The sequence below is a fragment of the Myzus persicae genome, unplaced genomic scaffold (assembly GCF_001856785.1).
Source record: "Myzus persicae strain clone G006 unplaced genomic scaffold, MPER_G0061.0, whole genome shotgun sequence".
Lineage (NCBI taxonomy): Eukaryota > Metazoa > Arthropoda > Insecta > Hemiptera > Aphididae > Myzus > Myzus persicae.
In genome coordinates, this window is record NW_019102620.1 from 103,469 (window position 1) to 129,461 (window position 25,993).

Here is a 25,993-nt window from a genome sequence, read left to right on the forward strand (position 1 = left end):
AAAGGTTAAATTTGTATAGCTAAATATTGAAAATTAAAATTAAATTATTATTATCATTAATTTTATGTAAGTAGGTATAGGTTGTTCTGAAATCAAAACATTTCAAAAAATGTTTTTTTTATAGCTATTTTAAGTTCAAATTTGGACGAGATGGCATATTAAAACCAAAATCAACGATTTTAGTTATTTTGTTGTGATTTAAAAATATTATTTGTGGGTAGGACGGGTAGGTACTTGAAACTTATAGAGTACCTATATAAAATAAACACACAATTAAATGTTCAAATGCAATTCGTTCAACAATAATGAATTTAAGTATTTAACCTACTGTAGAATTAATAGTAATAATTTAAATAAAAACAGAAATTCTTAAAAATATAGATGTAGACTCTGTTACCCATTTGTGTTGGTCGAAACTTTTGCCCGCTCTGTTAAAAACTGAAATGAAGTCAATGCTGTATATACACCTATACATCATAATATCCATATGTAAACTTATATTTTTAAAGAAAGACTTATGAGCATGTGTACATTTTCCAAATTATTATTGTTATTTATAATTGGACATATTTTTTTAAAACAAAAATAATGTTATATAGTCTGACCCCACAAACCCCCCTCTCTCCTGAGTTAGACACTCAAATATTTTAATAAAACAATAAAATTCCGATTCGGAACCACCAAAAATTAAAGTACCCATAACTATTTTACATTCTATTGAGAAAAAATGTGTTGATTTTGAAAAATAAATCGATTGACAATGATGTACACGAAATTCCAATAATTTTTAGTATAAATACGCCGATAAAAACAATAACGCCGATATTTTTTTAAAGTCTACAGTTTTATTTTAATATTTTATGTACCTAATATTTTTTAAATCAAAATTATATGCTGTTAAAATAATATTATACAATGCGATAATTGTAATTGTTAATGACATAATATATGCAACATTTTATATAGTATACACTATACATATAACAATATGTTGTTCTGAATAACATAATATTTTTATACTTGAAATACTGGTACATTTGTGATATTTTTGTGTATGCAAGACAATTGTGGTTTATCGTAAAGTGCACTAGTCACCATCAAATGGAGGACCTCGGAGATCTTTATTCGCAGAAAAGAAATTTAATTTTTATATTATTATATTTTTTTATGGTAAACTAATTGTGGTTATCATTAGCTTAAATTTGGTTATTTTATTTAGCTTTTACTTTCTTCGGACAAACTTAATGTATATAATATTTGTATGATCCCAAACTAAATGAATTTCTATCGTTTCCCTTCAAAAATAATAGTATGACATGGCATACCATAATCAGCAGTGGGCTGGTTAACTGTCAATACTGATGATATATTCCTGATGCGACGATGTGAGTGTGTACCTACTTGTGTATATGTGTGTGCTTATAACTTTTAAAAATTGTTACAAAGACTTAGGCTACTTGGTAAGTTATTTTGCTATTTAATAATTAGTATTTATTATCTTAGTATTGTTTTGTGTTTCTTTGAGAAAACCATATCAATTTGAATCGATGAAATTAGATTTTTGCAATGACTTCAATTCTTTTAATACTTCCCATAATGATTTTAGCCAATGCTTTGTGTAGATCATTGTTTCATATAAATAATTTATGTGGTTGTCAAAAATGCACAGTATTACCAACGGATCGTGAATGTATTTGCTGTTCGGAAATATAAATTTTAAATAAACTACGGTGTATATATATATATATAAATATGTCATAGAAAACTCGTAGTTTTCGAAATTAATATTGGAAGAAGAAGTTATTGATAGGTATTACTCGAAAACAAATAATTAAAAAAACAATAAATAAGGGAGAAACAAAGTTATTGTACAAATCTAGTTTGGCAAAAAAACGAGACGATGTCTGTGCTACAAACTATTTGTTTTCTGGGCAAATGAATAGGAAAAGCCAAAAGGTAAACATCTATACGGAAATGTAAATTAAATTTTATTTTTCAAATTTAATAAAAGCATTTATTATATTATTTACCTGAATTAGGACATGGAGTTTTAATTCCAAAGTGTATAATAAAATAATGTATTTCGTACAAAGTATGCCGAAGAAGATAAATGCAATACGCTGGTTTCAAAAACCCGAAAATACCAAATTTAAATTACTTATAATCTGTATAGTAATTACTTATATTTTATTTACGTAAAAGACGCAATTAAAAAATCGATGCATTAAAAATAGACCCAATTAGTATGGCCCTTCAAAGAAAACTGCACGTAATTCGTATGCAGCCCATTTCAAATGTTCTAAGATTTATATATTTTATCGGTAATGATAAAAACTGTACGTTTTTTCCAGAATAAGACGAACAACCATAAACACAACACAGAGTCAGCATTTAAATTGTTGTATAGCTACTTATTGTTGCAATTTTATAACTTTTTATAAAGCATACATTTATACAACACTATACAAATAAAAGAAACGAAAAAACTAAAAAACAAACAAAAGATTTTTAAAAAACGAAACTACTTTATCAAACACGTCTTGAAAACCATTCATATAATAGTTCACGAAGGACTGTTATAAAAATTAATAAACAATCTGAAAGACTGAATTGTCATGATTGTGTGCAATATCGAAAAATAATATTCATAATATTGGTATATGGAAGTTTGAACGGGGAATATTAACGATTACATTAATAAAGTATATACTGCAGTCTATAGGCAGCGCCGTTGATATTTATTTATTTATTTATTTTATAAATTTACGCCAATCGGCTTTTTACATAGGTATAACAAAAATAACATTGTATATATTAAAACAGTAGGTAATACAGGGGATGTTGATAAGAGTGACAGAAAAAAAAATATGTTCTATTAAGGCCAAAGATCAAAATTATTATTATTCGACGAGCGCATAGCTCTAACTAAGGGATCGTTCATCAGGAAGTTGGACTATTGACTGTTGAATAGTATCATATTGTGACTGAGCAACTATAATTGTAATTTTTATAGTTCATAATATAAAAGATAAATTATCATAACATTAAATTAAATAGACAATTATGAACTTTAAAAATATCTCTACGACCCAAACCGGTGTATATATTCCGTTCATAATAATAATAATAATAATGCGTAAATAAAGTTGAAGACGTAGAAATATTTACATGTATATACGACAAATAGATTCAATGACTTCACTTGCCAACTCAAAATGCATGTATATCGCCAACGAAAAGTCTTAAACACTTTTAGTTAGGACAATTATTTTTTTGACATAGAGTACTATTTCTTTTAAATATAAAAAAAAATAATTTTTTCCTTTCGTGGTCCCTATTAATATATTAGTATATTCATAAAAAAAACCAAATCCTTGGAACGGGTAATCGGAGTGGGACAGCTAGTAGATAATAAATAAATAGATACAATAATGCTAACAAATAACAATAGGTAATAATATTGTACGTAGAGCAGAATGGTCAACCAGTAGGTATAAGAATTGCGAAATGCGAAACGATGAGTTTTCACGTGTTTGTGCTGTACGGACAAGTGTGTTTGATATGTTAGAATACATTAGTTATAGTTGTAGAAAGACCGTTTCTTCCCTAGCTGAAGCAACACCGAGTGGAAGGATCGAATATATTATAGCAGGGAGGCAAAAACGAAGATTTACCCAAATCTAACCTTTTTTTTTTTTTTGTGGTATCGAGAACCAGAGAGGGGACCGCGTTAGCATTACTTCCCCTCTGGCCCCACTTCCCCTCTGGCCCCACCCAAATCTAACCTAACCATGACCGTTTTCTGCATACGGTTATATCCGGTTTCTGCAAAATATATTAAATAATGTGCAGGTATACCTGTATCATTTTAGAAAATATGTTTTAAGAACCGCAAAGTCCCTGATCATAAATCAGGGCCAACTGTGTTTTAATCCAGTGTTCGTAGTCGTACTTCTCTCCTAACCTAACCCATAAGATTGATACTCAGCACCTCTCGTGGTGTACGCGGGACTCTGGTGCACATCTAATCTTTTGCTTTGCGATTAAGTGGTTTCACACACGCCTGCACATAATTACACACTGCTTCTTGTATATCGTCCGAAAAGAAACGAGTATTATGCTTTAACCACCCTGAGTGATTCTCTGTTTCGCCGTCATTACATCTTTGTAGCAAGATCTGGGTATTATCATCCGGGAGGACCATCCGCTCTCCAAAATGTAAGATGGACTGAGAATAGCGGTGGAAAACCTTGTGAATTATCACATTCAACATTCAAAGAAGACCGAATAATACCTTGGTTATGGTCCACTTGGCCAACAGACTGGTGCTGTGATCTCGGCGTAGAGTGCCAAATACTGGCTCCGCCAACTACACGCGCCTAATATCTGTAACAAGTTTTTTGCCTTTTTCGGAAGCGGTCATTTCTAAATCGTAGAGAAGCGTTCTAAGTTCTTGATTCCCAACATTATTTTCTTCAAGAATACTACTGGTGCAGCTTATGCTAGTACATATACTAGGTTCGAAAAAACTCTGTCCCATAAAGTCAATTTTTTCGTTATTCACTTGGAAATAATCGTTAGCATCTAAAGCCACCGGATTTTGATTTTTGAGACAGATCTATTGCTCTATCAATTGAGTTCAGGCAATTTGTCAAAAGAAAACCACCAGATATTGACAGAGGATCCTACTTTAATTTGTTAAACCTGCTGTTTTCAAGAGAAATAAGACGAATGGAATACAAGGAGGCAAGAAACAATCTGAACAGAGAAATACAACGAAAAAAGGAGCTGAGACGATCTATGTAATCAGATAGGGCCGCCAAACACAATGAACAATTGAGATACCTAGAAATTGGGATAAGTAGAATTTTGGGTAAAAAAACCACTTGGAAGCAGATGCGTCGAAAGCATCCTACACATAATCGGCCTTACACAGAGGTCTCAAGATAGGAGAAACGACAGCTATTAGCTTCAGAAGTTAACAGTCAATTGAAATATGACTTAAATTTTTATATTTATAGCTAAATTGTATAGAAAAATCTAGAAGTTAAACATCTCATATGAATATTGACTAATTCAACATATAGCTCTAATTTCAGAAACCAACTTCACAATATGGCTATAAAATATATACAACAGAAATTCGAGTAACTACTCTCATCGAAAGAACTGTATTGATAATAAAAGTATCGATTGCCCACTGCGAACATCCTCAAGAACATTTACTAGGAGCATGTGTCAGTATTATTCACGGCAGCAACGACTTAACTGTACTATAACTTATATAGTAAAAAGTTGACCGAACTGGATTCAGAGACACTGGTAGTATTCATTGCCAAAAGAGATTATAAACATAAACCGACTTTCTGGGGATCGAAATTATCAAGACCAAAAGACGTTATTATTAAAATCTTCTAATAAAATTTTAGTGAAATTCATCTAAACATGAAAACGAACAGTAGGTTAATAGGGGTGACGAACCCAAATAAATTACCTGATAATAATGACTTCTACATAATAGGAATTTCATCAGATTTTACAGGAATTGAGAAATACTAATATAGCAAACATCATATCACATACCTGTGATTCTCTCAATAATCTAAAATATAATAGTGAAATTAACGACATTTCCACAATAAACAAAAAACATATTTTGAAATATTCAGAACTTTAACTTTTTCGACTCGACTAAGAACAATAATAGACATTGGAGTACAAATGAAAATCGCTTCCAAGTAGTGTACCCAGGACATCGTCTTAGATAGCGAGATGAATGAAAACGAAGAAAACGGGGAGGTTTTTAACGAATGAATTGAAACTGAACCATGTAGCTGATATTCAGTGAAAAAGGGTCTGTATTGCCTCTAAAGATTATAATGGTGTATCACTTCAAGCCCATCGATCTGTCCTAAATGATTTCCTTAAAAGCCAACATAGACCAATACGCATACAATGGGTATTCAGATTACTCTAGTTTTAAAACAATACTTAAACCGAGATGGAACTTAAGGAAAGCGAATTGGACTACCTTTTCAAATCCCTAGACGATAACATCAGGTGGATCAATCCTACATGGAATAACTATGAACACTTCTTTGGTATGGTTAATTGAACTGCAAAACGCTGTATCCCCCGTGGCTACAGATAAATATATCTCCTGCTGGAATGAGGAAAGCGACAGACTGTATGCAGAATATCAAAGGAATGGCTATGAAGAAACTGCGGACAAACTCTTAGGATTGCTTGCTAAAGGACGCAAGGACCGTTGGACTGAAATCGTAGAACGTTTGGATTTCAAACTTTCTAGTCAGGAATTCTGGAATGTGTTGTGTAGACTAGATCATAGCCAGAATCGAGATGGCAGTGAACCTTAAAACCTTATATATTTGTGAATCGACTAAAAGAAAAGTCAAGAGTCAAAATCGATGAAGATACATCAAAGACATTGATTATAGACCTTATAGTAAAGAAAACCCATGCAGTGAAAAATTCAAAGTAGGCTGACAAATTTAATCCCGAAAAAGTACAACTAGCATTAAGTAAGTAAAAGTTAATAAAGCATATTGGACTTGATGAAATATGCATGGACTTCATAAAATACAGTGGGCCCAAGACAATTAAGTGGCTCTAATACTTCTTCTCCGATGTCCTCCATTCTTGAAAACTGAAGAAACTCTTTCAAAAAAAACAAATAAAAATGTTAGCAGTTTTAAAGCCAGGAAACTAAAAAATAATGTAATCAGCTATAGACCAATATCTCTATAAAGTATATGCTACAAAATACTGGGAATATTGATTTATAATCGCATTGTTGGCACCATTGATGATATTATTCCACATGAACAAGCTGAGTTCCGCCCTTAAAGGAGTTATGGTGACCAGGTAATGGCACTTAATACTCTTATTGAAAATGTGTATGACAAAAACGTTAAAACTGCAGTGGCATTCATAGAACTATCATCTGTCTATGACACTATTTGGAGAAAATTGTGTTTATCAAAATATTCTTGGATGTGATGCCATGCAAAACGTTACTAAAACTCCTCAATAATATGCTCAATAACAGATTTTTTACTGTTTATATTGAAGAAAAAAAAAGTAGAACAACGATGTTAAAGAATGGCTTTCTTCAAGGCTCTATGTTGGCACCGTTTCTCTTTAACATATATGTTAAGGGCCTACCAGCAACAACTACAAGAAAATTCATAAATGCAGATGACCTAGCCCTATCTTGCCAGAGTAAGGATTTTGAAGGCCTAGAAAACACCGTGTCTGAAAACCTTGACATTTTACATACATTTTTAATCAATGGAGACTCAAACCTAATCCATCCAAGACGGAAATCACCCTCTTCCATCTGAATAACAGAAGAGCGAACCAGGAGATACGGATGCAGTTCGAAAAGCAGTTAGTGAAAAACAACCCCTATCCTAAATACCTGGGTGTCGTATTAGATAGGACACTTAAGTTCAAAAACAATCTAGCCAAACTATCAGCAAAAATAAACACCCGTCATAGTATAGTGGTCAAATTAAGTGGTACATAATAGGGAACTGATACAAATACCCTACTCAAAAGCACGCTAGCACTATTATATTCAGCTGCGGATTACTGCACATGGTATAGATAAATAGTGCACACAAAAATAAACATGATACCCAGTTCAACTCAGCAATGGGAATCATAGGTGAACTTTAAAATCGACCCCTTGTAAATTTCTCACAGTACTGAGCAATATAGCTCCTCCTAAGATCCGAAGAGAACAAACCCTCATCCAATAATGGACTAAGATCAACAATAACAAGAGTCTTCCGATACACATAAATTTAAGATTAAATTGGGATAAACCACCTTCTATAACAGCAAAGAAGCTATTACTGCAAAATATCGAGGTAAATAGCTTGAGGATTTGACGGTAGAGAACCCTGATGGACAAAACATTGTAACCAATCCAATTTTCAAACAACCAGGCTTTGATCTGCCTAGACAAATTTGGGTGACTCTAAATCGCATTAGGACTGGCCATAGAGGATGTAATTACATGATGTATAAATGGAAATTACATACTACTCCTTCTTGTAACTGTGGAAAAGATACGAAAACAATCCCCCATATAGGAACTGAATGCCCTATCTGTGCATTCAAAGGCACTCTAAATAATATCCATACAGCTAATAGGGATGTAATCGATTGGATACGAAATCCGGACATTCATTTATAATCTATAGTTTCAAATATATCCCAGCTAAATAATTACCATTTGTCTCACTGAGCTCATTTTTGTTTTTATTTTGATATCATTTAGTATAATTTGTAACTGAAGGTTTTATAAACAAACTGATTTATGGCGCTATAGAAACTTATGTAAAATCGGCTAGTTTCAGAAAACATTGGTAGGTTTATGACCTGGAAGGTCATAAATGTCTTGTGGAATGTTAAAAAATTCACTCTCTCAAGCCGGAGGGAAAACAGAAATGTTTGAGCATATTATCATTGATAGGTTTCATTATCCCGGTGAATAAATTATACCCATATTATCCTGCATCGGGATGATGAACCATATCAATCATATGGTGCAAACATTCCGTTGATTTTTTTCACACCGATCTGAGTGATCGAATGTGTAGCTACTGTAATCTGTATACAACCATTATACTACTATGATAGTAGAATAAACAAATACTGAGCCTAGTTCGTTTTTCTTAAATGGCTTAGTGTTGATTTAAAAATAGCAGGTGGTAAAAGAACAATATTTTAAAAAGTAAAAAGAGAAAAAAGTATTTTTGTTTAAAAACTGCCACTTAGCGCACGACGATAGCAGCTTATTTATCGTCTCTTCTATAGTAAACGGATCATTTGAATAAGGCACGGCCGAGTGGGCAGTCGCATGATTGAGAAATTGCAGTTATATATCAAATATAATTAAAATTATTGCAAAATCGAAAAATTCTTGTGAGCATGTTCAGTGAACGTTGTACACCAAGAGCAGCGCATTCACGTAGACACCTGACTGCTGGAACACCTGGATGAACTTTCGTGCTCCGTCTTGTTATTATAGGGATGCATGACTGCAGCAGTACCTATTTACCTTACGCTTCCTGCTGTAACTAAATTCATCCCTAGAAAGGAATTTCCCACCATAGGGAAACATTGGCTTAGTAATTTAATGTCTGTGCGTGGACCTTAAAGTTAAACTCATAGACAGAGGATGCCATGCTGGCGGGGTTGGGAGGTGCGGTCACGGAAAACTGTGTTACAATGATGTATTAATAATATAATATTATTATTCATAATAAGTCTAAAGTCAATGTAAATTAAAAACCAGAATAGTTCAGGGACGGATCCAGAGGGGCCTAGAGAAAATTATTTCCCAAATTTTTTTAATAATTCTACAGATCCTGATATTATTATATTTCGTATTACATGTATGTCTGATAATGGAATATATTATACGTATCATTCTGGGGTGCACAAACTAAGATAGTACTATCGAAGTTCATGGAGGACAGTGATTCCAATATTGTAATTTTACTTTAACAAAAAATTGCGTCCCCCCCCCCACATCTCAGTACTGGAATAATTACTATTAATAATTCATACAAGTTCATTCATAATTAGTTTAATTTTTTTGACTTGTAAGAAATAATATTCACGAATCATGATATAATACAATAACTACATATTTATGCTGTTTTTAACTAAACAAAAACTAGCGTGGTTTACTCACATTCACAGAAGTGTGAAACAACACAACCAGCGTTACACACGTTGACTTGGCAGTTACCATTATGCTCTGTCTATGAGTATATTGTTCTTTGTGTCTCTGCCAATAAGAACATGAATAGAACTTAACGTCTTATTAGCGGGGATCAATGATTCTAATTGAGCCCAGATAATTGATGAGGTTCTCAAACTTGATACGGAACGACCCACATTTTTATTTTTGAGGCCCACAATAACATCAATGACCTTTTTTTGTTTGTTGTTACCAAATAAAAATAAAAAAAGAATCATTTTGAATCGAAGAACAATATATTTAATTTTTAATTTTTATCGATGAATTTACTACAACAATGTATTGCTATCTTTTCACTAACTACTAATCTGCTAGCGTCGTGTTGACACAGCTGCAGTAAATTCATAATTGTCACAAACGCAGATAATGATTTGTGATAAAACTAAAATTAAATATCGACGAAAAGAAACACATATCTAAAAAAATTTTAATTTAAAAATATTACTCGACCCACTAAAAATATAGTCGTGCCCATAGTTTGAGAACCTCTGCTGTATTGTGTATACAATATACCCATATCAAGTATCAATATCCACATATATGAAATCATATTATACATAAGTGTAAGCAAATTACCTCAATTCATTATCAATTAACGACGTTTTTATTATCCATGCCCACTGACTAAGATATAATGGACAGGAAACGATTAGCTTAGCCGAGGCCATTATGTCCGAGAGTCAAGTTCGAGAGGTTACAATGGCCGTTGAGAATTGATAACATCATTTGTATGAAACATGGACTTAAGGGCTCCAAATAACACCATGAATAACGCTGAAAACATTCAACCCAGAGTTGATGATAACAGGGGAACATTTTAAGGGCTATCCTCCTTCACCCTCCCACCTTGTCATTTCTAGTGTACTATACCTTAAATCGTCTGTATGTCATAGATTTTGTTATAGATGAACTGCTTTTAAAGAAAAAAATACATCCAACATCAGAATCAAGATTTAGGTAAAATATGATGGATAAAGAAATAAACTGTCATTTGTATCCATCAAATAACTCATAAAAAAAACCATAGGCTTGATAGTACTATTAAAAAAATCCCGGTCCTATTGAGAGTAAAATAATACAACTCTTTTCTCCATGTTATTTTACCTTACAGTTTTCCGGACAATGGCTGTAGAGTTCAATAGGCGAGGGAATAAGAAAGCTCAGCCCATAAATTCCAGGTCTATTATCTATCATATATGCTATGAATATGCCGAGCTAGGTTCATAGACCCATAGACCTTAAACTACTAGACAAAACTGCGTGCAAACCTCTCACAGTGATGTAGGCTGTCGTGATTACAAAATACAATTAGCTATATATGTTCACATTAAGTAAACGAGTAAAGATTGAGCTCCCTCGAAATTAAGTTTTCCATACACTAATTTCTTGTCCATTAGAATAAGGTCTATGGCTAGAGGCTTACGCATATAATATAATAGACCAGGGATGATATTCAATATATAATATCCATAAATTATGGATTTTTAGCATAGGCATATAATAGACTTACATAGTCTGCCTCTCTTTCACAACTGTTGGATTCAATATTGTATGTAAAAGTGTACAACAGCTATTATTCGTGATATATTTTATTTTACGTCTATGGCTAAGGGTATACTTAATATCACCGACCACCGTACATGCGAGTAACGTTGGCTACACTGTTTGCTAGCTGTACACACTAAGACTTACAGGCCCTATCATACGCACAACTCACTGGTCACTCGTTAGTAGTTACTAGTTGTTATCAACCGTCAACAAGTGTGTTTACGTCGTGATCTTCCAGTTCATTTATTATAGGTACGTATTATTAATATTTTTCCTTACGATAACAGTGACATTTTTCTTAATATGTTTTTGTTGAGCCTTAATCTATGATAAATAGATAGTACCATAATAACCTTTGAATCATGTATTCGAGTCGTTGGTAAATGATTTTGTGTTTTCGTTAAAGTCGTTCCCAATAACTAAGTTTCCGAGTCTGTAAAACAAATTTATTTTTAAGATTAGAAATTTTCTTTTTTAATATATCAGCTGAAGTTACCTAATGTCGTCTTGGATCGAAAACTCACTAATGGCAAATAGTAAAATGTCGGGGAATAACATTTGAAGCATTTTGAACTTAATTTTTGATTTTGAGCGGAACGATTTATGTATTGATTTTACAATGAGTGTTTTTTTTATCTATTTATATTTTTTTGTGTGTCCGTCATAACGGTTTGGATGTTTTGAATATTTTATAAAATATATAAATTGCTAAAAAAAAACATATTGTGTAAATTTCAAATGTCTACAGTATTTAATTTTTGAATTAAACAAAATAAGAAAATCACTACATGAGAAATCGAGTGATTATAAAAAGTTGGAAAAATTTCAACTTCAAACACTAATAAAAATTTAATTTGACATGTCGGTAAATAATTTTTTTTTTTTTGATAAACGTAGACAAACTTATAAGGAATCATGTATTAAAGTTTTAAATCTTAAATATAAATATAAACATTTTTATGAACTTCTAACACAAAATAGTTTTCTAATTTTCGTGATTTTTACGAATGTTGTCAAAAATCTAAATTCAAACGCTCTTAAAATACTATTATTTTTCTAATGTCCATTAACAACATTAATGTAAATGACGTGAAAGTTCATCATGGTCTGGAGCAGTAAAAAGCTTCGATTTTCTTCAACAGCATCTTTTCTGGTAAGAAAGGGAATCTAGTTGGTGCATTCCGGAGGTCAAAATTTAAAATTCCCAATAGTTTTCAATAACGACAGGATAAACAAACAAAAAATTAAGGAAAAACGGGAATTTTTAAGCAAAACCAATTTTCAAAAATATCAATGTTGGTTTTTAGTGTAACTCTAAAAAAATGACAGTAGATACATGAAATGTTCACTAATTGCTGGTGTTATAATTTTCTGTACACCATACAATTGTTAACATATTTAGATTCGTATTGAACTATTTATAGCCATGAGAAAATTCCTATTATTATTTATTTATTTTAAACTAATGTAGATTATAACTTTTTCTCTGTCAAGAAACTTGTAAGTGTAACACAAATAGTTCCTCGTAAGTTGTTGTTAATGGACATTACAAAAAAAGTTTTGATACACAATAACTGTTTATGAGTGTTTGAATTTACGAGTAGAATTTTGATAAAATTCGTAAGAATCACGAAAATTAGCAAATTATTTTAAGTTAGAAATTCATAAAAAATTTACTTTTTATACCTCAGATTTAGAAATTTAATACAAGATTCCTTATAAGTTTGGCTACCTTTCCTAAAAAAAATAGTTTGGTAGCTGTGTCGTATGCTATATACGCAATAAATACTAGAGTCGTATGCCATCTAAAAATACTATATGTCGTCCTATGTTATGTATGCAATCACAACAATATTTATCTACATTCTATAAGTCCACTTACCCGTTTTTTTTCAACCTTCTTATTGATTCAATAATATTAAAATAAATTGTTTATTAATTTTGTAATATTGGTACCAAACTATACTACCTTAATACCTTATACCCACATGCTGAATCTTGCTAAAATTAATTTTAAGTCATTTCCTTACACTAATAATGACAATGAAAATCTCATAGAGACAAAAATTACCTTTAATTTTATCACCATACAATTTTGTGAATATTTTGTTTAATTATTAATAATACATAATTGTCTCCAATTTAAATAATGCGAGAAAGCAGTGTTCGGAAATTCCACTTTAAAACTGAACTCGTTCACGTTCACAATCAAAATTTTTTTTAGAGGAACATGTTTATTCAACAAATAAATGAGTTTATTTGATTATTTATTTCACAATAAATTACAATATATAGAAATTAGGCATCACTGGATGTACTAGAGTCTATAACAATATATGAAAAACATAGTAAAAATGTACCAATCATTAACATTTTTTTAAATTTGTATGTAGGTACAACTGTGTTATTAACTAGATTAAAAAAATGTTAATTTATTTTATATGAACCTCTAAATATTAATTTAATCACCATGAGGTATCTAAAACGTTCAAATTCTCTAAAAATATGAATATTTTTCATGTTAACACTGTATTTGTATGTAATAATCTCAGTACACTAACTATGAATTAACACACATTCTTCCCGAACACTGAAAAGTGAAAATTAGTATAAATTAATAATATAATTAACTTTATCATTATCAAGCAAACAAAATAACACTTATAATTAATTTGAATTGTAAAAGCGAAGTCATCATTTATTTCAGTTTGTAGAAAATAAAATAATACATATAAAAAAATTAATATAAGTATCTTAATAAATAAATGTACATTTTAACTTTCATAGAAATATTTAAAAAATAGTGAACATGGTGTTTTAATAATTATTATAAATTATAAGACATTAGGATTATTCATTTTTTACCTACATTGTCAATACCAGCCTTGGCTATAACAATGTTATGAACTTCTTCATTAGAGAAACTAGGCATTCTAGGTTAAATAAAATATTGTGATTTATTAAATTATATTATATTATACTTGATATCACATTTTTATGACATAGCTTTTTAGAATTTTTTTATTTTTGACACTCTTTAGTATGAGTTTAGAATATATAAGAATCTAATTGTTTTAAATCAATGTTACATCATGAATCATGTAAAACATTGTATGATTTTCATGATATTGACATAGTTTTATAATTATTTTTTTTTGTTATTTATAGTACTTACACATCAAGAAGTATAAGCTCCGGATTCACAATGGATTTAGACGAGATCCTTAGCAACTTTGGATTGGGCTCATATCAAGTGACTGTATGTGCTCTAATGGGGCTCGTGCTCATGTACTCAAACATATCACCACTTAGTTATGCCATTACAGCCAGTGACATTAAATACAGGTAAACTTGGAGACATTTTACCTAGTTATACATATTTATACAGTATATTAATCAATCTGACCGTAAATTGAACACAGTAATTACAAATTAAGTTTAAATTGAAACATGTATTGTACATAATCACTTATATGCATATAAGGTATATTATATATTTGTAATATTAGTGTATAATTTGTATATAATATGATTGATTTTGTAATTTAATATTATCTATATATTATACAAATACTATTTTATATACATACTAGCTGTCCCGCCACGGCGTTTCCCGTATATTATATATTATTTACTTTAAAAAACCCCTTTTTACCCCCTTAGAGGTCGAATTTTGAAACATCCTTTCTTAGTGCTCCTCTGAATTGCTTAAGGAACCTCTGTACAAAATTTAAAGTCTCTATACACAACAGTTTGGTATGGGTGTTGATGAGTGAATAGGGGTGGTCTCCTATATGTATATAAATATCTTAGATTTTATTTGTTTAATTGGAAAATAATTCGTTAAGTACCTATAACAGTATTTAAACAAATAAAAAGCTAATTTTTTTTTTTTATTAAATTAGCTGAATTACCCAGCTTCCCCGTGTGTAGTTTTTGCTTTCACAAAATGAAATTCTTAAATCAACACACATTGTATTAAGGAAGAAAAAATTTTATTTCACTTAATGCTATCAAGTGCTTCATAATAAATAGTATTAGTAGTTGAATTATAAATAAAACAAAAATAATTTATAATATTTGCAAATGATTCTAATGATTCTATACACAACACACATATTGTTATTAAAAAATGATTCTATAGTTGTAATTATAATTTGTATAGTTAAACACGTTTATCGCATATCGATAACAAAAGTATTATTTTTCGATAATTTTTTTCGGTGTTTTCCATAAAACTCTTAACTTCATAAAAATGTTATGATAGTTTGTAGTTCATAATTTTGGCAAATATTTCTACGTCATAAATATAGCGGTTGCAGCCGTTGCTACGTACGATCGTCAGTAGACAAATTAACTGTCGTAGTGTCGTGTCGATTCAAAGATCTATTATATCATTATTATAACTTTCCTAACTGAGCCTTTGAACTTCGTTGGCCTTTAAAAATGCCAACTCTATATGAGACTACTCGCTTGTGATAATGTGTGCAGTATATTATCAGGTAGGATATGCGGTGGATTCAGGACCCCACTAGGTGCACACTTTATATGAATAATATGTTTAATTTTAATTTTATTAATTATTTTGATTGTGTACGTGCCGATGCGTGGCTATAAGTGTAACTCACCGACAGCCACCTTGGTAGGCAATATACTAAAATTCGATTTGATGCATTTTTAAACCTGATCTGCCGATTAACCAATCAACCAAAATATTTAAAAAATATTAATATATAGATAGATTGTAGAATTTTACTTCTCGCAACAATTCATATCCACACGCCGATCAAACACATAGTTAGACGAACAAAAAGTTATGGTTGCATAATATGGTCACTGTGACAATTTAACACAAGACTCTTGATATATTGTAACAATAGCAATTATATTAAGACGATTTTTCCGTAAATAAAAAATCTAAAACATCTATAAATACCGCTATTTTTACCGATATTTCAAGTTCAAATTTAAACTTAAAATATAATATATTAACACAAAGAATATAGTTTTTCATATTGTTGTAATTCGGTTTCAAAACAGCCCAATTTTACATGAGTATGTTTAATATTTTTCCAGAATCACTGATAATTTAAGAATAATATTAATTCAACTTATCGGCTCTACCATACTAATAATAAGTAATAACAATATAAAATATCTTACACTGACAACCTAGTCCGCTCAGAATCGTTTTTCGTATACAATGTATTGATATCATTGAGTTCAAATTTAATACCATCCATTACAGCGATTTCCTATTAGACACCTAATTTACAGTAGATCGACATCATCTTACCCATTTTTTTTTTTTGTTGAATTTAGGTTTTAAATTTAATTTAGATTTTGTAAGAAATTAAATTTTTTTAATCAACTTGTCCTTTTTATTGAATTTAGATTTCTCTATTGTTTGTACAAATTACAACTTTTATCGAATTAATATGAGAAATAGATAGAAAAAAAATATATAGTTGATACATAAAAAGTATTAAAATTGTAATTACGGGTAAATTGATTAATTTTTATCAACAATTTTACCAATTATTTTAATAATAATTTTCATGTGTCATTTATACTTAGTATTATTTTAAAAATTATATTTTTATTTGTTATATTTAAGTATCAGTTCTATAAATTAAATCATTTTCATGACTAAATTGTATTCATCATTTTAATGATTAAATATTATTTATGTATAATATTAATTCGATAAAAAATGTAATTTGTTTAAACAAATCATATTCAATGAAATAAAGCCTAATCAAAAAATTTTAATGGGATAAAACTTCAAAATTAGGGCGTCCTCCCCCCGCCAAAATTTTGATTTAAAAAACCAATACAAACCGGCTACAAACAAATGATAAAAAAATGTTAAGTTTTAAATTGGGGGGTTGGGGATGGTTAAATGGACTTTCATGAATTGACCGTATGCAATTTATACCATCCGACTATAATAGTATTATACTTTAACGATAACAGCTTATTATGTAATTGCAGTAATTTATTAATCATAATATTTTTTATCATTTACACAATGTGAGCAACGTGCTTATTTAATTTATCGCGTAATGCTGAGATGTGAGAATGGAATCCAACTACATATAATTGTATGTGAAAAACTCATTTTTTTTTTATTTCTAAGTTTTATTTGATTCAGGGAAACAGTGGTACTATTATGGTTTTAATAACTGTAATACCCTTGAATTGGGGTGCTGGTGTAACGTTACAGCAGAACTCCAATTAGAAAGTTGGATTTTCCACATACAAAATGAAGTTACGAATTCCGAATTTATGGTTACAAATGGTTGCGAATTGGTTACTAACTAATGATATAATTTACTATGGAAATTGTGACAGGAGTATCAGGGTAACGTATCTCATTGTGGGCCAGCCACAATATAATACATTTGTAATATTTATTCATTTGTTTAGACGTTTAGAAACAAAACATAGTACAGTATATTCAATTTTTCAGGAAGGTACAACAAAATAATTATAAATATCTAAACTTACATAATATCACGCATACTAATAAAAAAAAGTTAACAGGTTGCTAAATATTAGCACAAGTCCGAAGTCGGAGGGCCAACTTCATGAACGTATACTCCCTTCGTATTTATAGTAGAATTTTCAAAGTTCTACAACGCACAAGGAAAAACTTTATCTGGGCCTTTTTTATTTCTTTAAAAGTAGTAACCAATAATTTATAGTAATTAAATGAAAAAAGCCGAACGTTACTAAACTGATAACTTTAGTTGTATTTATGTTATCCTAATAATAAAAAAATCTACCACACAGATAAAGTGCTTCCCTATATGTAGTGGAATTTTGGTAATTTTATAATATATACAGATTGAGTATATTAAAGTTGTCTTGCGTAGAATAGTTTTTTTTATGTTGTAAGACAAATACAACACATGGTGGTGTAACGTCCTCTTAAGATTATGAAAGAAATACAACTAGAAACTCCTATGGAATATTTTTAAATAAATGTATGTACGGATCAACGTAAATACTAACTACTGTAACTATAATTCTTTTAGATGCGAAATCCCGCAGTGCGACACCGACAACTCAACATATAATCCGGACTGGTTAAACCAAGCGATACCTTTTAAAGAAAATTCTAATGAGCCTTACAAATGTCTTATGTACCGCTTTGAACCACGGACTAACAGAACAGGTATCTCTGCCAATAGCACGTGTAATCCAGAATCATTCAACCTCAGTTCTAAAATGAAGTGCAACAAATGGGTGTTTGATAAAACTGAAAGAACTATAGTGAACGATGTAAGTATGCTTTCTTAATTGTATATATTTTCACTATGCACCTTTGAAAATATCCATTATGTAAACATAGTTTGGTATAATGTGCGAGAAAAACAAATGGAAACTCATTATGGTGGGAACCGTCAATAGCATTGGTCAGATCATTGGCATTCCTTTAGCAGGATATATTTCCGACAAGTGAGTGTATTTTTATAGTACAGATATTACAGCCTATATTATGTACTGTAAGACATGTAGAATATACATTGATGTTATAGATACATAATTATAAATGTATTGCTCTTGCCCGTTTTGGGGACTCAACTCAACCACATTACTTTTCTTACCTGACATTAAAGTCACCACCGAGTTCCGTCCATAAATATTATGAGTTACAATAATATTGTTCATATTATGAGGCAATAATGTGTAAATTGTCTATGTTATGTCTGCGACTAACAATCAAGTATTCGGTATCAGTATTTCAAGCTAATACAAATGTTACAAAATTCAAATTTCAACCAACATTTTTTAGAACATTTTTCAGTTTACTCGTTTTATGTTGTAGTTAAAAATGCATATAATTAATTGTATTATAGTTTTAATTGACAATTCAGAATTTTACAATAAAATATTTTTTTAACCATGCACAATTATTTTAACATGTCTTTTACATAATCTATAAATAGTTTCTATAATCTTGTTTTTTTTTAATGTGATGTGTTAATTTAATGTAATGTAATCAAATGTGGTGGAATCATATGCTAATATATATATTATATTCTGTTAGTAATAGTTAGTAATACTGAATGCTTATGATTTATTTATGTTTGGACGCAACTAGGCTGTCTAAAAAGGTATACCGGGGCGAAAATAGGCTATGACCCTATTTGAACTTTTTTTGCGATACGTAACTTACCTACTGATAATTATTTCGGACGTAAGTAGTATGTACCGGATGCCACTTATTAGCAACACGGACATTCGAGTTATTGAAACAATATGAAGACGATCAGTTATTATAACTAGTAATAACAAGTGTACTTTAATCGTTTAATCTTATTGTTGCTGTTGTTATGTTTATTTTTACTTTATCGTAAGAACAGTATCTATACATATAAGAATGATCTTCCTGTACATAGGTTTTGAACAGCATTACTTGTACGAAAATATGGTCATGGAGTTACTCGACATAAAAAAACAAACTTCAACAGATACATATTTTAAATAATGTAGTAAAATAAATACATTTGTACCTATACTTTTTTAAACTATATCTACATAGTTAAATATGCATACACGCATATATTTTTCATGTATTTTTCAATTTTTTTTTATAGTACAAGTCAAACCAATCGCTTATTCAAAGCAATCGATTAATTGACACATTTCACCTAGGTCCCAAAGTATTTCTAATAATAAGTATTACTTCTTCTGCATATTTAAAATCACACATATCAAGACTGCACTCCTAAATAATTTTAAAAAAATCCTACAATTATAATCGTATTCTTAAGATACATTTTCAATTTATTTTCCACCTATAAGATAAAAACAGTTGTTATTTAGCGTAATAAAATGTGACTTTTATAAAAAAGGACTATTATTTATACTTAGTTTGTTCTATAATATTAAATTATATAGATACTTTTATTTTTATAAATATGAAGGTCTGGACGCAAGTTTATGTTAATACTGGGGTCAGTTACATCGGCCATACTCGGCACGCTCAAATCGTTCACTGTCAATTACTATTCATTCCTACTTTGCGAATTTTTGGAGTCCATGGCTTCCTGCGGAGTGTATGCTGCCACCTTCGTATTAGGTAAGAAATCAAATCCCCGTAATCACGAAATACGCTACAAAGTAAATTGTAAATATTTATATTTAATTACTAAATTTAACTAATGTAGAGCTTTCAAAAATTGTAGGTTGTAAAATATATATTATAGACATTTACAGTAGTTGCCGTTAATTTTACTCTCGGCTATTGATTAATTTGCCTATTGGACTCAAATGGGCTGGTTCAGGTTCACAAGTATACACTTAGGATAAAATTTGTTTATTGAACCTACTACACTGGTTAATGTGAAATTTTAAAGGCACATTTTCAAATAGTAATTCCATTTCCCCGATTTTGCCGTTTATAATTAAAATTTGTAATAAATCTTTGACTCATCACATCGAGTTTAAATATTATTGTTTTTCAATTATAAAATATATTAATTTGTTAACAATTGAATTGGTTAACCTACCAAAAGTCAAATGTAGTCTGCTATTTACCCATGCTATTATGGTTCTTTTGAAAGTCAAACCAATGGAAAAAAATTTGAATATAAAAAGAAAAAAAATTTTTTTTTCATACTTGTTTTGTCAATATTTTTCAATTATTAATTGAAATAATTGTTGAAGTTCATTTGTGGCTTAAATAATAAATTGCAAGTTTAATTTGGTTTGGGTCTGTTAAATTTGAAAATAAATTTGGTTTGGATTCAATGCCTCGGTGGTTCCTTAAACATCAATGTTATAACTTTAAATAATTTCTATGTATATTTTAGGTATAGAACTAGTCAGTCGAAAATCGAGAGCTACCGTGAGTACTTTGATGGGCTGTTTCTATCCCATGGGTGCAGTTATAATGGGTTTTTCAGCCTACATGATTCTTGATTGGCGTATAATGCTTAGGGTAGTCAACTTACCCGGTTTACTTATATTAGGATATATTTGGTAATTATTAGTTATTACTACAATTGTACACAAACACAAGTTCATTGTACATAATATATAACATTTAAACGTACTTGTCTGGATACTATTCTAATATAGGTATGTGCCAGAGTCCATAAGATGGCTTCAAACCAAAAACCGAATTGAAGAAATGGCCATAGTTCTATCAAAAATTGCTGAATCTAATGGCAATACACTTCCAGCTTGCGTCAAAGAAGCTCTGATCGCCAACACTATAGCCAGTAGCAACGCAACAAATACGGTATTAATAGTTAATATTATATTTTATTTTTTAATATATACATCACTTATGAATTATAACTCCGTTAAAATATTATAACCCTCGATTGTATAATAATATAAATTAATTAACTTAATATTTTTCTCTAAATCATTTCAGCTCGACAATAACCAAGTGTGTAGTTGTAGATTATTGAAAAAAATATTTAGTTCAATTGATATTTTGATACTTGTAGTCAACTGTTCGTTTTGCTGGTTAGTATAGTACCTACTAATTTAAAATACAATACCTGTATGAATTTATATAATCAATTATTAAATGGTCTCAACCTTCTCGTTTTGATGTGAATAAATATCTCAATATATTTATTTGACTACAGGATGACAATAACATTAGTTTATTACGGCCTCTCGTTAACTTCAGTGGAGTTGTCCGGTAACAAATACTTGAACTTTATGCTTGTAAACGCTGTAGAGATACCAGCATTTTTATCATCGTGGTACTTCATGGAACACTTTCCCAGACGACCTACCCAAGCGTTTGCATTCTTCTTGAGTGGCGTAGGATGTATTATGGTCAACTTAATATCTACAGGTAAGCAAACACTGTCATAATTTTGAATAGTTTTTTCACTTCACTTTATTGATAATATACGTGTTATCTATAAATATTTAAAAATGTGATACATATAGTCCAAGCATCAAGCAAAAATATTATCTTATCTAAATTGTATAAGCATAAATTCAAGAAAATATTCTAACTTACATCTCTTATAATATAACATACAAATAATTCATTTTATTTTTGTACCTACATAAGTTTATTTCTTACGGGTACTTACATTTTTAATTTTATAATATATTCTGTTTGTTTATTTATAAGCAAGTTGATTTTAAATTACGTAACTTTATAAAAACAAATTTGATAGTAGGCTTAAAAAATGTCCAACTACACAATTTTATTTGTTAAAAATAAAACTAAGTAGCTATCTATTTAAGTTTATAAAATAAAATTTTTGCTCACAACCATGTCTATTATTTTAAAAATCAACAACTTATACATTGATGAAATGAATTGAAAATCATTCAACTTTAAATTAAGTTGAATGAATTAAATTAAAATTACCAATATACAATTGTCTTGGAATAGAATACATAAATAAATGTCTTTAGATAAATAAACAGACATGAGCTTAAGTAAAAAACGTGGACAATAAACATGTTACCTATGATTATAATAATATAATTATAAGTATTGTAATTTAAAAAAAAAAGGAAAGTAGGTAACCGCTCTGCTGTGTCGTAGGATCTGAATGTAGCTTGTCATTGAGTATGTCACTTATACATGTAATGGATGTTTTTAGTTGCGCGGCGATAATGTGATTTTGTCCTCTAAAACACATTTTACGGGAATAGTTAACCTGCCCTCTAGAATCGACCAAATTTGTTTATTTTGTTTTCAATTGATACAGGAAAATATTCAACAGCCATCAACGAATTCCGTTGTTCAATATTTTATTATCAAACTTAATAATAAGTCTTCAAAAAAATGACAATTTTTATCTTTATTTACAAGATATTTTATACTATTATTTAAAATCAAATAAAAAATAGGATTTTGATGAGGGCTGTAGAATGTCATCGTTTATCAGTTAAAAAAGAAATAATCCGAAAATATTCAGTTGTTAACGATTTATCCATATTCCCACGAAGTCATTTTTGTCCGTCGAAACGCCTGAAACAGACAATAAATATTATGTTATATTTTGTAAGTAATAACATGTACCAGAGAATCGCCGGCGCTGGGGGACTTAAAATGCTTATTAAACCTTATTCAATGCTAAAGATTACATACGAAAAACGATTTTGATTGAGGACTATTATAATGGTTGTAATATTTAAATATTTCAACCATGGCGGAGACGGTCAGGTATAATAGGGGAAATTTCGAAATCGATACGTATAAAAAATCACTATGCACATGATACAATAGTACATAGTTCAATTTTGGTCTTAGTACGTATAGGTAAGACATTATGCTGTAGCGGCTCGTCAGTTAATATTCTGAGGAGACTTTAATTGTATAACATACATTGTTTTGTTCATATGTTAAAGCATTAAAACCACTGCTTAGTAAAAATTCTATTATTTGGTTTTTATGTGAATTTTGAAAATAAGTACATATTATACTTATAAAAATGTCGAAACCAATAAATATTAAATAGATAAACGTTAAATAGCTATTAAATAATGAATGCACGGAGACTAAAACTAATTAACGACGCCGCAGCGACACAGCAATTAATGTCGTGAACTCGGATTCTATATCGTCTATAATACGTGGCTTATTATCCCCGGCCCCCTCTGCACAACCAGCCATGCCATGTTATATATATACACATATACATGTTATTATTGAAACTGCTTCTGTTTCACTGAACCGGCGACCGTCGTAGGAAGACTAAAATAGTATTGCCATCGAGATAATTATTAAAAGGTTTTCAATTTCATGACCTTCGATTTATAATAATTAATAATGAACGATGAAAACGATATAATATATTTTCAATTCAAATAAAAATATTTCTGTAGATTATTATTAACGAGTAGCTGGATTTTTTTAAGGGGAGACGCAGTCTCAAAGTATCCCCCGAAGAGCCGCCTCTGATATTACGTAGTATATATACCTATATATACCTATATTATCATACAAATTTTAAATAATACACCAATTTGGTTATGTTTTAAGTGGCCTTTGCAACAAAATGTACCTACGACCTACGTGTTATTAATTTACAGATTATGTATGGGCGCAACTATTGTTGTTCTTGAGCAGCAAGTATGCAATCACCATGGCATTTAACAACTTGTACATATTCACCGCAGAAATGTTCCCAACCGAAATGCGTATGTCACTGATAGGCATAGTTTCCATGTTCGGTCGATTGGGTGTATTATTCGCTCCACAGATGACGTTGTTGGTATGTACATGAACATTTTTTGATAGCTAAATTATATGATAAACTCACATAAAAAATATTATGACTAGTATATAACATCACAAACATACAATTATTTAAATACTGTCTCACAGGGTGCCTATTTTGGACAATACGTACCGATCTTATTGTTCGGAATCATATCGACTGTGGCTGGGGCAACGTCTTTCTTGTTCCCGGAAACAAAAGATAAAAGCTTATCCCACACAGTAAGACCAGTTGAATCGGCTGAAGAGTTGAAATAATTTATAGTTCATGTAATAGTATTGTAACAAGTTTATATAATCTGTATGTCCACATAATTTTTGTGTACGAATTTCATTAACTGTGGATGTAATAAGTAATGTACACTTAGTATTTACACATTTTAAAATAATGAATTATTTTGAATATATACGAATTACATATAATATACCTAAAAATTAATAAATAAATTACCCTCTGAATACGAATTAGGTCGAAACATTGTGTAATGATCCCAACTAATATCTCAACAAACTCCATTTCATCACCCTTTTTCGTGTGTTTTTATAATATCAACATTTCTGTGATATAAAATATGGATTAATAACATGACTTTAAAATTGAATAAATCATTACTTGTTATGTATTATTAATTACTACATACTGCCATGTATTGTGTATTGTTCATATATTATACTCAAGTGTTTAATGGACAATGGTATATCAACACTAAACATAATAATATGAACTGTTACTTTTAGCAATAATATTTTTCTATGATTTTTATTTTGATACAGTTAATACTCATAAAACTACTATACTAATATATAAGCATAATTCAATTTGAGAGATAAAAGACCTACTAACTATTATTCTATGATTATTAATAAGTTAAAATTTAGTAATTTTAGTTAATATTTTATTTTGAAAAAAATCATTGTTTACAAAATATTTGATGTATTGACAATTTTGATGTAAAAACTAATAAAACAATTATTCTTAAATATTTTTTTATTCATTTCAGAAATTTCAAATTGTTATTCAGTTGTTCCTATCCCAATAACTTTAAATAATTGACAGTGTATTCGAAAAACTTTAAACCTTTAAACATAATAGAATGCTTATTGGTATTTTGGTAAGTGAAACATTTAACAAATGCACAGGTAGCAATCTCTACCACACATGGGAAAAAATTGATTCTTTTTCATTCTGTTGTTTAGAGTACTCTGAATATGAAAGTAATTTGACTGTTAAAAATTTAAAAATATTATTTAGAGCAGAAGTACATAGTTTTTTGATATTTTAATTTTAAATAATATTATGAGCATTTAAAAACAATTTTTTTTAAGTTTTAAAATACCTACTTGCTTAATTTTATCTTTTTAAAAATTTAAGTATCAAAAAACACTTATGCCTTAATCTTAAATAATATTTTTATATTCAAATTTGA

The 25,993-nt window shown here is 29.8% G+C and overlaps 1 protein-coding gene across 1 annotated transcript; it reads left to right on the forward strand.

The window, feature by feature from the left end:
- The first annotated feature begins 14,533 nt into the window (after positions 1-14,533).
- LOC111032759 (solute carrier family 22 member 21-like) lies at positions 14,534-25,328 on the forward strand. The gene is made up of 10 exons (XM_022313208.1): positions 14,534-14,692; positions 18,388-18,634; positions 18,705-18,811; positions 20,284-20,438; positions 21,172-21,340; positions 21,440-21,602; positions 21,741-21,835; positions 21,961-22,175; positions 24,380-24,561; positions 24,675-25,328. Exons 1-10 carry the CDS (start codon positions 14,553-14,555, stop codon positions 24,822-24,824), a joined length of 1,623 nt encoding a protein of 540 aa, XP_022168900.1. The 5' UTR covers positions 14,534-14,552; the 3' UTR covers positions 24,825-25,328.
- The last annotated feature ends 665 nt before the right edge of the window (positions 25,329-25,993 follow it).